The sequence below is a fragment of the Papio anubis genome, chromosome 10 (genome assembly GCF_008728515.1).
Source record: "Papio anubis isolate 15944 chromosome 10, Panubis1.0, whole genome shotgun sequence".
Lineage (NCBI taxonomy): Eukaryota > Metazoa > Chordata > Mammalia > Primates > Cercopithecidae > Papio > Papio anubis.
This window is the reverse complement of record NC_044985.1, coordinates 51,844,004-51,861,631: the sequence shown is the minus strand read 5'-3', so window position 1 is coordinate 51,861,631 and position 17,628 is coordinate 51,844,004. Positions and strand designations below refer to the sequence as shown.

The 17,628-nt window shown below is 40.0% G+C and overlaps 1 protein-coding gene across 7 annotated transcripts in view; it reads left to right on the top strand.

Annotated features, from left to right (window-relative positions):
- The window catches only part of STK39 (serine/threonine kinase 39), a 292,939-nt gene that overhangs the window by 57,306 nt on the left and 218,005 nt on the right, over nt 1-17,628 (top strand). For all 7 annotated transcript variants that reach the window (XR_002516134.2, XM_003907566.4, XM_009182375.4 and 4 more), the window contains exon 2: nt 7,279-7,391. Coding sequence is in view for 6 of the 7 variants with exons in the window: in XM_003907566.4 (XP_003907615.1) it covers nt 7,279-7,391 (113 nt within the window). In the remaining variant the exon portion in view is untranslated. The remainder of the gene's footprint in view (nt 1-7,278; nt 7,392-17,628) is intronic.

Here is a 17,628-nt window from a genome sequence, read left to right as displayed (position 1 = left end):
ACGTGCAATATAATAATTTAAAATTGGGACCATCAGGTAAGGAAGGATGTACCTTTGAAGGCGAATAGCAGTAACACACCCAGGCAAAATAACAGCCTGTGGTGAACTTTTATTAGACTCACAATGCTTTTATATTAAAAAAATTTATCGTCAACCTTATTATATTAGGAGATGTTAACGCAGAATTCTGGATTTTCAGCCTTTCTGGAAAATTCTGACTGTCTTGCTATGCTAGGTCCACGATCTCACATGGTGACAGTTAACTGAGGCAGAGTGGCAGTTGTGCCCCTGTAGAGCTCACATGAGTGTCCATTAGTTCAAGTCCTCCCCTGGCCAGCTTCTGGTCCTCATGTGACTGACTGACCTGTGGGCTTTGAGGTTGGACACATGATATAAATAGAGCTCAAAGAGTAAGCTGGAGAAAGGCAGGATTAGAATAAATCAGCTGAACCAAAGCCATTTGTTTTGTTTACTATCCATCACCAGCTAGCACCTCTAAAAAGAAAGCCTGAGCCCACTCTTGACTCTGTTCACTGGTAAAGGACAGCTAAGCGTAATTAAGGAGTCCTTGCATGTGCTAAGAGATGGTCAAACTCTTATTAAAGTTTGGACTTTGTGCTTCTCATTTAAGTATAATATGGTGATTAGAACTTCCTTCCAGGGACCATAACTAGTGTTAGAAGCTAATGTGATGCCTTGAAAAAAATCTTGCCATTTATGGGAAGGGGTTACTGGACAATTGACATCTTAACTTTAACATAAAGAAAAGTTCTTATGGACTAATTTTTTTTTTAAAGTACTAGATGTTTATTGCTACATTGTTCATATGGAGATGAAAACTAGAAATAAAGGGGATACTCATCAACAGAAGGAGGGCTGAATAAATTATGGTACATTAATACTATGAAATATTATGTGGTGTTAAAATGACAGATTGACAGGACACCGACTGACCTGGAGGGATTTCCCTAAGGAGCAACACTAGCTCAGATTTAATTAGTGCTTACTATGTGCTAGACACAGTTTCAAAGGCTTTTTGTGTGTTAACGCATTTAATCCTCACAACCACTCTATGAGTGAGGTAGCATTATGGCCAACTTACCAATGAGGAAACTGAGGCATGAAGAAGTTAGGCAAGTCATCCAAGCATAAGCAGTTAGTATGTGGCAGGGCTAGGATGTGAACCCATGCAACTGGATTGACACAGATATTTTAAAATAACTTTTTTTTTTTTTTGAGATGAAGTCTCACTCTGTCGCCCAACCTGGAGTGCAGTGGCACGATCTTGGCTCACTGCAGCCTCCACCTCCCGGTTTCAACTGATTCTCCCACCTCAGCCTCCTGAGTAGCTGGGATTACAGGTGCGCGCCACCATGCCCAGCTAATTGTATTTTTAGTAGAGACGGCGTTTCACCATGCTGGTCAGGCTGGTCTCAAACTCCTGACCTTGTGATCTGCCTGCCTCAGCCTCCCAAAGTGCTAGGATTACAGGCATGAGCCACCGTGCCTGGCCTTAAAATAACTTTTTAAGGTTAGATATCAATATGCGTTATACATGACAATCTTTCCTATGGAATATTAATTCACAGCTGTTTCTGAATTGTATTATCTCTTATATTTTAAACTCTTACGCTCATCGTGCTGTATCAGACTTTAGAAATCATTTAGTTCTTTGGTTTCCAAATTTAGCTCTCCTATCCTCTCTTTTAAACCAATTGAATCTTCCAGGTGCTAAGCACAATGAAACTCAGTTCTGACCCTGAGCCACTTTGCCCTCTTTTCCCTTGGGTGCCATATAAACAGTAGATATAGTTTACCTCCTTCATGTCACAGATGGAGAAATGAGTCCCAGCGAGAGAGCCAAACATTTATTGAGTTGATGTTTTCAGGGATGTAAAACATGTTATGAGCCTTAGAGGTGTATTTTATTATGCCCATTAAGGAAGCTGAAGTCTAGATACAACAGTTAGGTCTAAAGTCACAGAGGGAATCAATACCATGCTTGGATAGAATCCCTGTCTCACCTTCTTTTCAAGGCTCCTACTAACCTAAGATGCGAACTACAGTGAGCTACCAGAGGCCTTTCAGTTGAATCTTGCCATTTGCTGTTGACTTCATTAGGAGGTTTCTAAGAACTTCTAATTAGTATGGCATTCTCTGCCATAGGTGTTAGTGGAAGAATGACTTTGAACAGACATTTCAAGGCTTTTGTCTTAGTCTGCTTGGGCTGTTGTAACAAAATACCATACACTGAGTGGCTTAAACAACAGAAACGTATTTCTCACGGTTCTGGAGGCTAGGAAGTCCAGATCAATGTGCTGACAATTCAGTTTCTGGTGGGCTGTCTTGCTGGCTTGTAAACGGTCACCTTCTCGCTGTGTCCTCATATGGCAGAGAGGGAAAGTAAGCTCTCTGTTGTCTCTTCTTGTAAGGATACTAATCCTATTGGACCAGGGCTGTGTCCTGATGACCTCATTTAACCTTTAATTACCTCCATAAAGGTGGTAATTATCTGTAGCTGTATCTCTAAATATAGTCACATTGGGGATTAGGGCTTCAACATAGACATTTTACGGGAACACACATTCAGTCCATAACAGCATTTCAGTCATCCCTGTTAACCTCTGCAGAGGAAGTGATCCTATAGAAGGATTTATTCCGCTTGAAACAGGAATGGTCACCTTTGGCACTTTATTAGCCAGTGAACTGCCTGCTACATAGTAGGGATTTAATTGCTGTTTGTTGATGAATTAATATAAGCAAATATCTTTTTGCTGCTTTTTTTTGTGCCTAAAGTTTTCTTGGAGCTGTTAAGCATATTCTTTCACATTTGGTGATCAGGTAGTGATGTTTCAAGGAGGTTTTGCTTTGGTAGACTCTAGGAACGTTGTGTCATGTGTTGAAGGTACCACTAAATTAAGCATAAAGGAATAGGTGCTGTGTAACGGAGAGGGCAAGGAGAAGAAGTCACAGGAAACCTGGGTTAAGGAGAGTTGCTGTTTTAACAGAAAATATAGGTTTGAGCTTTCTGACAGGACAAAAAATGAAAATATGATGTGACATATTTATTATTATCTGTTAAGTTACTTGGGAGGAAGACATTTTTACACTAGCACTAAATGCAAAGAGGAAGTTATTGTGTGAGTCATAGGAGCAGGGACTTTGAACATACTGTTGAGACTGCATTTGACAATAGTAGTGATTTTTGCAAAAGAAACACTGAAGTTTTTCATGTTAATTTCATATAGACCTTAGTGAAATGCAGAGAGATAATACTAAATTATATTTCCATGAAATATTTTTTTTGATAGCTGAAAGTATAAAATGCAGGTATGCAGTGTTCTGGTTATTCACCTTAATACCAGCAGCAATATGGAGGGGAAAATGAGAAGAGGTGTCAACTAAAGGAAAAATCTGCGTCATGGTAGTGAACGTGAGGAATCTCTTACCTCTGATTGCCATTGACATAATCACTATCTAAAACTTCCAAGTAGCTGTTCTTAGTCGGGAATTAGCAACAGCGAATTGAGACAGAGTGACTTAAAAGAGTGAACTGAAAAGATTTAAAGCCGCGCTCACTTAGCTTGTGCATATGTGCATACAGGCCGTAATCCTATAGAATGATTTATTGCACTTGAAGTAGGAGTCAGGAATAAAATGAGAAATTCCTAAAATGTTAAGAACTCTTATTCCCAAAGCGGTGCATGATACTTCACTGAAAATATGCTACTAATGTTAATGAGTCGTGTCAATATCATATATTGTTCAAAATAAATACAAAGTGCTGTTCAGCATATTCATTGCTCCCATTTTATTTCATGTTGCTAGCCCTTGTCCAATTCCTGTGTATACAAGCCCCACATTTTTTAGCCTCCTCTTAAACTAATCAGCAAAGTGCGTAAAAACCCTTAAAGCAAGACAGCCTTGGTATTATTTCTAAATGTCCTTTAGAATTATGCAGTTAGGTCACCTCCTTTCCTTTCAAAGCACGGATTTACTCTGATCCTGGGAATCCTCATCTAGTACTAACAGACTTCAAACTTTTGATCATCACTTACAGTAAAACATGTCATACTAAAGCTTGGGCATAAGTGAAACAAAAGTTTCATAAAGCAGTTTTTACCCCTAGTACATTCTGATGCTTCCTTTAAACAATGCTGGCCTCCACCCAGTAAGTTGATTTTGTCACAGAGGGAATCAATACCATGCTTGGATAGAATCCCTGTCTCACCTTCTTTTCAAGGCTCCTACTAACCTAAGATGCGAACTACAGTGAGCTACCAGAGGCCTTTCAGTTGAATCTTGCCATTTGCTGTTGACTTCATTAGGAGGTTTCTAAGAACTTCTAATTAGTATGGCATTCTCTGCCATAGGTGTTAGTGGAAGAATGACTTTGAACAGACATTTCAAGGCTTTTGTCTTAGTCTGCTTGGGCTGTTGTAACAAAATACCATACACTGAGTGGCTTAAACAACAGAAACGTATTTCTCACGGTTCTGGAGGCTAGGAAGTCCAGATCAATGTGCTGACAATTCAGTTTCTGGTGGGCTGTCTTGCTGGCTTGTAAACGGTCACCTTCTCGCTGTGTCCTCATATGGCAGAGAGGGAAAGTAAGCTCTCTATTGTCTCTTCTTGTAAGGATACTAATCCTATTGGACCAGGGCTGGATCCTCACTGGCAATTGGAAAAAACACCAACCTGGTGCACAGAATGGTAGATGAGGAATAAGGATGCCTAGGGTCTTAATCCTGTGTTTTCCAGTTGCTGCAGGAAGCACATCCCTATCCTTCACAAGACCCTGTTTTCTCATTCATAAGGTGAGGGGGTTGGACTTGATGCTCTTTAAGGTGCCTTTCCACCTTTAACTTTGTTCTTGGTCTCTTCTACAGAAGGGAAATCTTTGGATTTAGAGTAGAATCTCTCAAATGGTTTAATGAATGATTAAATCCGTTCATGTTGTGACAGTGATCTCAGGTCACAAAGCTTCCTAATTATTCTGTCTAGAGATGAGAAGTAGCCAGTTGTTCCTTAGTCAGCTGTGGTTGCAAAGCAGTAATACTTCTGTAGTTGTAAAGCTCAATAAAAGATTTTTCTCACCACCTACCCCTCCCTGTTTTTAGAATTCTTACTTGTTGTTCCTTGGAGGTTAGGAGACTTTCACTGTCAAGGACTTAACTGACTATGAGAGGTATCCCTGTATTATATATGCTTGTTTTGTCCTTTCTGGGAATTAATTTATTCTTCCCTGTTTTTGAAACTCCTTGATTTGAGAATGTTCTGGAATGTGGATTAAGGTTGGAGAAGTTGAGCTGGGGGAAGATTTTTTGCAGGTAGAGCTGAGGATGGTTTCCCATCAGCAGCTGAAGATGTTTGTTGGTTTCTCTGATGGGTACCAGGCCCAGTGCTAACCAGCTGCATAGCACTTTCTCTGTGACTCCCTTCAGTGATAGTGTCTTGTTCTGGAGACTGGAAAATATACTTGGCTATCAGCAGACTTTTTTTGGTGTTTGGCTCTGCCATCTGGACCATTCTGGATTGAACCCAGTGGGCTGTGATCTGCAGGGCCAGTGAAGCCAACCTAGTGGGACCTGGAGTAGCAGCCAATGGGGTAGCAGCTGATGGATGAGCAGTGAGATTAGGAAGAGGAAGGCCCTTTCAAGCCACCTGTCCATAGCACTCTCTTCCCAGACTGAGCTCTAGCAAGTGAGGCTCATGCAGACCCTCCTCTAGGTTGTTTGTCTTCTGTTGAACCATATAGGATGGAAGAAAGTTTTTTCCTAGCAAGGCGAGAACAAGTGAGGGAGGGAAGGGTGTGCTCTGGCTTGTGGGAAATAGAACAAAAGCACAGATCTTGGAGTCTAGCAGACCTGATGCTGATCCTGGCTCAGGGACTTACTAGCTCTATGTGACCTTGGGCAAATTTTCTGAGTCCCAGTGTTCTCACATGTAAAATGAGGCTAGTAATAAAAATGTACAGGCTCATAAGGAGTCAGGTGCCTACTGTGCAGTGGGTGGTCAGTATGTGTGTGTGGATTTTCTTTCCCAGTGAACACAAATTGGGCTTCCCTGGAATGGTAGTCTTTTAAGTTGGAGACCTGGGTTTGGAGGAGTAGGGTGATCTGCTGGGGTCGCCAAGTCAGGGGGTCAGAGCTGATGATGAGGCCACAGGGCAGAAGATAGGGCAGAGCTCCAGCCCTATAAACACCCATTTTGACCCTTCCTTGGGGTGGGAACGCCCTGATTCGCACTAGAAATGTCATGCCTTTCTATCACATATATTAGGAAAGCTAATACTGATCTCTCTTGTTGCCAGATACTCCCCTGCTTTCCCTTTTGTAATGCTATTTGATGAATCATTTGAGAAGTATTACCGAAGAAAAACTTTAGGGAGAAGGATTGTCACCTCTGACCACCTTTGCACAATCCTGAGTGCAGGCTGTTTTCTCATGTTGGCTATCTTGCAGTGCTGGAGGATTTATGTGATGAGAATGGCATTTTTGGTATTATTTGCAGAATTGAGATGCCTTAACCTGAAGACCTTTTTGCCCCTATGGAATATGAAACCGATTAGGAGCTCTTTGTGCTCTGCTGCAAATCATTACACATCTACATTTCACTCTTATAAAATATGGATAATGACATGACTGTCTCTTAGGAGTCTGAGTGCATTAGCTAATGATCATTAAACCTTAGAAATAGAAGATTTATATGAATGTCAGGAGCTTTTGTAATTACATATTTGCATCATTTTGCTTGGCATCCTTGGAAGTTGTGCTTTCAACATGAAAATACTAGGGTTGATTCTTGTTTTTCTCATTGTGGAGAAAGCTCTGAAGAAATAAGCTCAAAGAGTGTTCAGACAGATCAATTATCTCAGCTTCTCATGAAAGCCCTGAAGGAGCTCAGACCGGAGTGGTTTGGTTTGGGCTGAGGTGGAAGAAGAGCTTGAGATATTTTAAAGGCACTCAAGCTAGAAAATACCAGGAACTGAGGATGGAAATGGCTTTCATGCAAGGTTGTATGTAGATGCTCATGTCCCTTGTCCCCTGTGTCCTCAGACATACATTGTCTGGAAATGCAGTTTTTTGTTTTTTTTTTTTCCTCCTCCAGATAATTATTTTAGGATTTAAGAAACTCTTTTAAATAAAAGATGTCAAATGGTAATGTTCTGAGTACTCTCAATAGAAGAGTTTAAAAAAATTGATCTTTAGGAAAATAGTTACAGATAGTAACCTCACAGTGTGCCATTTGATCGCTGATGTTTTTATTTCATTGCAGGCAGTGGAGCTACTGCTGTGGTTCAAGCAGCCCTGTGCAAACCCAGGCAAGAACGTGTAGCAATAAAACGGATCAACTTGGAAAAATGCCAGACCAGTATGGATGAACTATTAGTAAGTAACAGTGCAGGGAATACCTGCGGGTTGCTTTTTTTAACCTATGGGTATATGGAGATGGTTGGGAGAAAGGTGTTAATCTCCTATTTTGACATATGCATTTCTTGGAAAGCAGCCCCTACCACTTCCTGCTCCCCAGATTAATGAGACTATACCTTGTGATTGTGTCGGATAATGAACACCTTCCTTTGCTTTGAGAAACAGTATTTTGCTCAGTTCAAGTAATCCCAAGGTGAGAATGGCCTCAGCGTTGGCACTCCACTTGCTGTATCAAGGGCACACACTGTGGCATAACCTAACATGTCAGGATTACCGACTGCAGTTTTGAATGGTGAGCTTCTGGCCCTCCGTCTAGAATGTGTGACACAAATGGAAGTTGCCCCCCAAACTATTTGTTGGTCATTTTAGCTTTCATAAATTATAGCATCACACAAATTTGAGTTATTTTTAAAAAATGCTCTGTAGCTTGCATTTGGCTAATGAGAGGAGTTTGTTTTTCTTAACACGGCAATTTGTACTTATTCTAAATGAGTACCTCATATAAATAATTGGAGCTTGTCAGTGTGGATATGACTATAGTAGCAATGGTTGGTTGAAGGAACATTTGCTTTTGGCTTAGCTGACTCATTATTAAATGAACAGCTTGGCAAATGGTTATTAGTTGCCCGGCAAACTGTGAAGGGTTTGAGGGTTTAATCTCATAAATATCGTTGTTGTTCTACCGGCCAATTTTCTTTTTTTCCCTTTTGGCCATTTATTTGAGGATAATAGAAAACCGCAGTGGAGGAGTTAACTGATTGGTTATCCCCACACTAATCCCAGTACAAATATTAGTCCAGTAGCTCCATACAAGCTACAAAGTATAATGACAGTTGGCTGCAAATGAAGAAGCCTTTTGTTACAGTCTACATTGAGAATGGAATGTCATTAACAAGAGCTTTTTGTCTTTACTCAGAATATAGCTTTTATTTTAGGCTTAATTACGGTACACTATAGTATAAATTAAGTACAAGGATAAAGCTGTACTTTTCCAGATCTGTTTGGCCTTACATTTTAAATTAGGCTACACAATGCATAGATTTCGTTGGGTTTTATTGAAGCAATGGATTGCCCGCTAAAACTCAGAAGAAAACCAGGGCTACCACAATTTAATGTTAATTTTTGAAATTTGCATACATTTAAGGCTTTTACCCGCCTTGAAATTTCAGCTGTTCTTTGCTCTTACTGAAATTCCTATTGCATGCTGCTTGTCTGTTGCTTGCTATCTTAGTGACCAGTAATATTGTGCCTTCGTCACCCAACTGGTTTTCAAGGTCACTTTCTCTGAGTTGGAAAAAGCATTTTATAAACTGTGGGGAGAGTTGGGTCCTGCTTCTGCCACTAAACTTGTTTTGGCTTTAGTAGAGTTGCACAACAGCTCAGCGCGATTTAAAAAGAGTTGAATTGGAAGTTTTCTTCTAAGATCCCTTTAGGAATCCTGAAATGCTGTGACCATGCATAAGTGTACTTTAACATTTTAAAAAAAAATTTGGAGTACACATTTAAATGTATGTACTGTTTGGATGTATCACTCAAGAGTTTGCCTATGATACTTACATTTTTGTTTTTGTTTTGAGACGGAGTCTCACTCTGTTGCCCAGGCTGGATTGTAGTGGCCCGGTTTCGGCCACTGCAACCTCCGCCTCCTGGGTTCAAGTGATTCTCCTGCTTTAGCCTCTCGAGTAGCTGAAATTACAGGCATGCACCACCATGCCCGGCTAATTTTTGTATTTTTAGTAGAGACAGGGTTTCGCCATGTTGGCCAGGCTGGTCTTGAACCCCTGACCTCAGGTGAGCCATCCACCTTGGCCTCCCAAAGTGCTGGGATTATAGATGTGAGCCACCGTGCCCGGCTGATACTTTGATTGTGGTGTTCTATTAGAAGTCTCAGCCATTTTTTGCCATTAGCAGAATATTGATAGAGAATATATGTAAGGCTTGTGTGTACTTGTGCCTGACAGTCCTGGAGCCTGCCTTCTGGTTTGATGGGTTGGTCTCTGGTCTCTACCAAGCCCTCAGTTGCCCATAGCCTTCACGTTTCCCTCTGCTGGCGTTTCTTCCATAGTCAGTGTCCAGTGATGGTAACTGTGTAAGCGTCTGGGTGGAGGTCAGCAGGGAGGCTGGTCATTCCGATTTCTTTCCTTTGTTTTCCTGGAACCAATAAGCATAGCAGTGTCATTTGGAGCTACTTGTAACTTAGGTAGAGCTGTCTATCTAAAGGACTGGTGCTTTTGTGGCTTTGTGCTTTGCTTCATTCGTCTGAGGTCTTAGGATTTATGAGTTTGCTTATTAGCAGTTAATTCATTTTCTCATTCTTATTTTCTTTCCTTAATGCCCATGTTGCAATAGAATATAATATATTTGCATTGTTTATTTTTCATTTTATATTGATTTGTTGCTTTGATCTTTCCTACCCTTGAACCTTTGACCTTTTGGTGTGTTGATATATTTAGAGAGGGGGGAAATGGCTATGGTTCTTTAGGATGTACAACTCCCAGGTTCTTTTCAAACAAAAATAAGTAGAATTTACAGAGTATAGGCTGCCTGATTTTGCCAGGCTTTTGTGGCCCAGTTATTGGCACATGAGATTGTGTGGAGCAGAGTTGCTGTCATCTTTTCAATGTCTAATACTGCTGTTGCTTGCAGTTTTATTATTTCAGAGGGCTCACATTGTGGCAGTGTTTGGACATCCGGTATCCTAATAATCCTTTAATTCCGTGAGTGTGTATTATACACAGGTCAGTGCACTGCATCATCTCACAGACTGGCCATGTGTTAACTGGAAACCATTGTTCTTAGAAGAAACAATGGCCACTGGGATCTTTTCTTGTGAGAGTGTTATGTCATAGAAGTCACAATTATCAACTATGTTTTGGCCACTGGGACATGTTTTTCTCTTGATGACACTGTATCACCTCCTGACCCCCACTCCCAGCTCAGCCCCCATCTACTACCTGTCCCCTTCCTGTCCCCACTCCGTTTGTCCCATAATAAAGTGGAATTTACACACACAGGTCAGAAGCGATGGCACACAACAGTTTTAGACCACTGGGCCTGAACTCGACTTCTTTATGTGGTAGGGGCTGTCAGTTGAGTTTCCCGTAGGTCATGGAGCTGGATCCAGGGTTTGCTGAAGGAGTCAAGTGGTCATCATTTCTGAAGGGAAGTGCTAATTACAGTGTCAGCTTCTCTGTGAATGAGGAGAGGAAAAGAAGTGTTAGATGAGATCATTGGTGCTAAATAATTGATGTTTCAAATTTATACTGTTGAAATGAGTACTGTAATATTCTGTAAAGTTAGTTACAGATCAAATAGGCATTTATTTATTTATTTATTTGGTAAATACTTACTGAGTTTCTGTATTATGCTTAAGCCCATCAAAAGGATGGCTTTTGGGTGTGTATATGAGAGTATAAGGCTTTATGCCCACTAAAAATTAATTTTAGTTTAACAGCAATTAGATTAGAACACTCCCAAATTAGCTGGGCGTGGTAGCGGGCATCTATAGTCCCAGCTACTCGGGAGGCTGAGGCAGGAGAATGGTGTGAACCCAGGAGGCGGAGCTTTCAGTGAGCCGAGATCGCCCCACTGCACTCCAACCTGGGCGACAGAGTGAGACTCCGTCTCAAAAAACAAAACAAAACAAAAAAAACACTCCCAAATAAATGTTTTTCTTGGTATGATATTAATAGCAATCAATCTAATCCTTTTTTATGTATTCTTTTGAATTTTCATGTATGTTTTGGAGTTTGGCCTTTAACTGTATTCTGATCTCTGAAGGTATAATGATCTTAGTGTTTAGTTTTCCAGGAGCCAAGGATATGTTCTGGTTTGTTCTGTATTCCTTACTGTGCCAACATAGATGCTTTGATAATTTCTGAAATTTGTTAACCCCACGTTTGTGGTTAGCTCCAGATTTGTGAGGCCCATGGTGGTGTAAATGACTGATTATAACTAGTGTAATGCTCTCTAGGAGATACTTACAGTTTTAGAGCAGAACTTGTTAACACCAGAATTATCAAACCCCATTAGATGCTAGGCACTGACTTAGGTGATGGGAAAACAGAGTGGATTCCTATTTTAGCGGGAGACCATAGACTAGTGAATGAGTCTTTTCATTTTTGTTTTGGGTTGGTGAGATTTTTGAACTAAGGGATGTCTTTCTGGACCTTTTGTCTTTATTTGCCCAGAAATGGTTTAGCAGATGACCAGACAGTTTACTTTTCTCTAATATGTATTCCCTTGAGGGAGTTCCTGCTTTCCAGTAGGAATTTAAGACTTGCTCAATGGGTCTGACCCATTGTCTTGCAGACTAGTATATTGTGTGTGAAGATGGCCTTGAGGTTTCCTGCAAAAGCTTGGTTCTCTGGTTTGTGGTCAACCTCTAAGGCTAGGGATGCTGTGCTGGGCCACTCTTGACTTCCCTTAAAATCCATTACATGAGTGCTTTTTCTTGAAGTCATGTGTCTTTTCAGCCTCTGTCACCCGGTGAAAAAATGAACTCTATAAATATAACAGTCCTTTCTTCTAGTGTGACAAAATGAACTCCATAAATATAATAGTCCTTTCTTCTATTTACCCTAACCCTACTTTTTGTGATGTTCAGGTTACTCTACCTTACCCAGAGATTGATGAACATTTTGGTTCATAACCTTATTTGACTTTTTGACTTTAAATAGATGCCTTTTAATTTTTTCCTATTGCCTCAAGTTCTCATATTTCTAGTCTGCCTTTGGTACCCATTCACAGAAAATTCAGCCTTATTTGCTGATTCCTGCACATATATCAATGCCATCAAAATTGACAGTTTAATTCTCAAGGGCAGGAGAGCCATAGGAGAAATGGCCCAGGGACCAGGCAAAGCATTTGTGTCATTAAAAAAATAAAAGGAGGCCAGGCATGGGTGGTTCACGCCTGTAATCCCAGCACTTTGGGAGGCTGAGGTGGGCTGATCACCTGAGGTCGGGAGTTCAAGACCAGCCTGACCAACATGGAGAAACGCCGTCTCTACTAAAAATACAAAAATAGCCAGGGTGGTGGCGCGTGCCTGTAATCCCAGCTACTCGGGAGGCTGATACAGGAGAATTGCTTGAACCCAGGAGGCGGAGGTTACAGTGAGCCGAGATCGTGCCATTGCACTCCAGGTTGGGCAACAAGAGCGAAACTCTGTCTCAAAAAATAAATAAATAAAAAATAAAAGGAAAGAAATAGTTAAGTGATTACATTATGAAATTATGTAATGCTCATTAAAAATATGTGAACAAAGTCATTTCAAGAAAACATTGGCTACAGAAAAGTAATGAATGTTGATCCTTGTGATAGAAGGAAAGGAACTCCCTGGGTCAGGGGACTTGCTTTCTTTACTTGACTCCCCTGCAGAACTGCTCATTTTGGAAAAATCAGTTTCACCACTGGTCCTTATTTGTGTGATGAGAAATTCTGGCAAAATTTTATTTTTATTACCCAAGTGCTGTGAATCTGTTTATTTAAAAGTATATTCTTTTAACAAAACCCCCTTTTCAATTCACTTAAAAATACTAATTACTAGCAAATCATGCACAATAATTCAGGATAGAGTTAAGTCACTTTAGCATTACGGTATGATAGCAGAAATCTACTGTAAATTCATAGATTTCGGTACACAGTGTATCATTTTTTCTCCTACGAACATAATGAAAGAGTTTCTCTGTCATTCAATAGTCTTCAGCTGGCATCCGCTTTTTTCTTCCTGTATCATCTTTCTCTAGGGATTTTGGTCTATCTCACTGACAATATTTATAGATAAAATCAAGAACTTTTTCCTCAGAACAAAGCCACTGCCCTCATTTTGCTTTCTGCTGTAGTGTTGTTTTATTGTTTCTCCTTTCTCTTCATCTACTTTTCCCTCCCTCCCTCCCTCCTCCCCTCCCTGCCTCACTCCCTCCCTCCTTCCCTCCCTCTCCTTAGAAAAATGAGTTAGCAATGATTTGTGGGTTATTGGAGAATGAAGCTCCAGATATCTTCATGGCTTGATGATCATTTGAGAGGAACTGTTATCCCTAACCATTATCTGATGCAGGCTGCTCTCATCCTTTTTAAATTAAAGGATTTGGTGACCTCTGGGCAGTTCCTCTAGTGAGAAGTTTTTTTTTCCTCTTCCTTTTAATTGAGGTTTAAGCGGGGGGGGGGGGGGGTTTGACTCTCAAAACCTTGTTTGCAGTGTTTTAGCAAATTTATGAAATTATGTTAATACTTTTGCAAATCTTGTTTATTCTAGAAAGAAGTGATTAAAAAACTTCATCTTTTTAAGTTGACCCTGAAACAGTATAATTTTGTATGTGTGTGTTTTCTTTATTGCATCTACGAAAGTATGTCTCCATTCTTTTTGAAGTTAAGAATTTTCTAATTAGTCATTTAATAATTCATATCCCAGCTCATTCTTCATTATATGTGGTAACAAATTGCATTTGGCTATTTGCTGTAGAGTTTTTTACATTAAGAATATAGCATTAACATGCAAGCCTACTTCACTGAATATAGTATTGTTTTGAGCATTTCAGGTTTCAATCATTAAGTTTTGTTCTGTCATCTGTCTCTTGCCACTTAGTTTTGTAATTATTTTAATATAATTTGCAGTACTATTTGGAGCATTTCAAGTCTTCGCCATTAAATTTTGTACTATTATCTGTCTATTGCAACTTAGCTTTGTAACTACTTTCACATAATTTGTTGTTTATGTTTATCCAAGTATAGTCCAAATGAGGGCAGGATTGGAAATAGAAAATTTTTGGATATTTTGAAAGCACAAAAACATTCTTAAGGAATTAGAGAATACATGCTATACTGTATATGAAAACTAACATTTTTAGAGCACTAAAGTTATATTAGCTTAGGAACATGTATATTCTGGTTGGAGAAAATGTTTTATTTTTGGAAAATCAAGTTTAAAAGTTATAATGTAGCTTATTCAGATACTAATTAAATATACTAGTTGAATTTACTTTTAAGTGTTTTCTACATTTGTTAGAAATAGCTCATTAAAATGTCTAACATCTCATGCTATTTTTTCAAAAAGTAAGCAAAAATTTACATTGCAAAAACACTTACGTTTTGGGGTTTATATGTTTTCAGTAACAGGGACCTAGCACATGCTCATTTTCAGAGTAGGAGAAAATGGGGAAGACATGCCCAGATTGAATATAATTTTAGTTACATCTCACTTTTTGAATATCTCACCTTTGCCATCCTCCTAGACTTCAGGAAAATGTTGCTTAGGTTGAGACAAATGCTGTAGTTCTTTCCTCTGTTATTGTCGTTCTTATTTTGGTTTGGTTATTTCCATAATTAATTAAGCTGTTGCTGAAGAAGGAGGGCTGTGGAATCCTCAGGGGGGAGGTTGGAGAGTATGAAAAGGAGTCTGTGCCGCTTTTGCAGGCGGGTTGTTCCCTGGCAGAACCCCAGATGGCACACAGTATCCAGGGTGCCACAGAGGATACCACAAAAAGAAGACACATTACACCCTACGTTGTCACTGTGTGGTGGTGAACCCAAATACAGCAGCAGTGGTAAAAGTTGGCCTCCAGATTTCCAGCAGTACAATTTGACTGACAAGAAAAGTTCTTCCAGTTTCTGTTTCTGTTTGTTTGTTTATTTATTTATTTATTTATTTATTTGTTTTTTAAGAGAGAGAATCTGGCTATGTTGCCCAGGCTGCCCTCCAACTCCTGGGCTCAAGTGATCCTCGCACCTCAGCTTGTTGAGTAGCTGTGATTACAGGTGCATGCTGCCAAGCTGACCATCTATATCTGTTTTTAATGACATCTTCAACTTGAATTTTTTCAGTATTCCTAGTCACAATTTCATGGTCAAAAAGCGATTGTTCGCCGGGCACGGTGGCTCAAGCCTGTAATCCCAGCACTTTGGGAGGCCGAGACGGGCGGATCACGAGGTCAGGAGATCGAGACCATCCTGGCTAACACTGTGAAACCCCGTCTCTACTAAGAAATACAAAAAACTGGGATGGCTGAGTCATATGGTACTTCTAGTTCTAGATCCTTGAGGAATTGCCATACTGTTTTCCATAATGGTTGAACTAGTTTACAATCGTAAAAGTGTTCCTATTTCTCCACATCCTCTCCAGCACCTGTTGTTTCCTGACTTTTTAATGATTGCCATTCTAACTGGTGTGAGATGGTATCTCATTGTGATTTTGATTTGCATTTCTCTGATGGCCAGTGATGATGAGCCTTCTTTCATGTGTCGGCTGTATGAATGTCCTCTTTTGAGAAATGTCTGTTCATATCCTTTGCCCACTTTTTGATGGGGTTGTTTGTTTTTTTTTTGTAATATACCCAAAGGATTATAAATCATGCTGCTATAAAGACACATGCACACGTATGTTTATTGCGGCACTATTCACAATAGCAAAGACTTGGAATCAACCCAAATGTCCATCAGTGACAGAGTGGATTAAGAAAATGTGGCACATATACACCATGGAATACTATGCAGCCATAAAAAAGGATGAGTTTGTGTCCTTTGTAGGGACATGGATACAGCAGTATGCTTGACTGTCAAGCAGCTAGCGAGACTTGGTGCCTGCCACTCTAGAGTGGGAACTGAACAATGAGAGATCACTTGGACTCAGGAAGGGAACATCACACACGGGGCCTATCACGGGGAGAGGCTGAGGAGGGATTGCATTAGGAGGGATTATACCTGATGTAAATGGCGAAGTTGATGGGTGCTGATGAGTTAATGGGTGCAGCACACACCAACATAGCACAAAATATACATATGTAACAAACCTACAGGTTATGCACATATACCCTAGAACTTGAGTAAATAATTAAAAAAAAAAAAAAAAAGGAAATACAAAAAACTAGCGAGTACGAGGTGGTGAGGCATGTAGTCCCAATACTCGGAGGGGCTAGAGGCAGAAGAATAAAATGAACAGACCAGTGAGCTTGCAGTGAGCTGAGATCCACGCCACTGCACTCCAGCCTGGGCAACAGGCCGAGGCCTCGCCTCAAAAAAAAAGCGATTGTTCATACCTGAGTCTGATTCTGATTCCACTGTGGCACCCTCAGCACTTTTAGAGCCCAAAAAACATCATTATTGTTCGTTGAATAACTTTTTTAGCTAACTTTAAAAAAAAATGGCACCTTCCTATTGAGTTTTCATGTAGTATTTCAATATCACTATTGTATTTTTTGCTTTCTCCCCCTTGTTTCATTTGAAAAAATAACTATACATGTGACTTCTACATTTTCAAGCAAATTTGTTTAGTTTTTTAAGACAGTTTTTGCAGAGCACCCAATTTCATGATACTATAACGAAGCAAGTAGGCCTTGGGATATTCATTCTGTTCTGTTAGCAAGTAGATGTTTGCCCATCGGGGTTGCTCTGCTACTTCTGAGAGATTTTCCAGACCTCCAGTTGCCCTGACACTTCACACTTCTATAACTGCTCCTCCCTAGTTTTAAAAACTTCTCTACAAACACCAGTTAAGGCTATCACAAAATTTATGCTTCCCTTTTCCTGATTTCTTAAAAGTGTTTCTCTTTCTTCGAAATACCTAGTTCCCATTTGTAAACTGCCTTCCATTGGACTATACTTGGTTAAACTCAGATACCAAATCACATGAAAATAATTGTAAAGTTAAGTGGCAAAGGATATTCGTTGCTTGATTTGTAAGTGGTACAAGACAAAATGTTTGACTCTTCCTTGAATAGGTTTTTCTCTGCTGGTACTTATAAAGGAGGCAAGAGTTTGCTGTATAAATGGTATATCATTTTTTACAATTAAAAAAATTCATGACTGGGCACGGTGGCTCACTCCTGTAATCCCAGCACTTTGGGAGGCTGAGGCAGGTGAATCACTTGAGGTCAGGAGTTCAAGACCAGCCTGGCCAACATGGTGAAACCCCGTCTCTACTAAAAATTAGGTGGTGCACACCTGTAATTCCAGCTACTTGGGAGGCTGAGGCAGGAGGATTGCTTGAACCCAGGAAGCAGAGGTTGCAGTGAGCCGAGATTGCGCCATTGCACTCTAGCCTGGGCAATGAGCAAAACTCCATCTCAAAATAAATAAATAAAATAAATAAATTCGCAATGACATATTCATGATTGAAAATGAAAGTCCAGAAAAATACATTGCTCTTCTAAGAGCTTTGTTAATCCTGTTCTTCCATGTCTTGGTTGACATTTGAAATCAT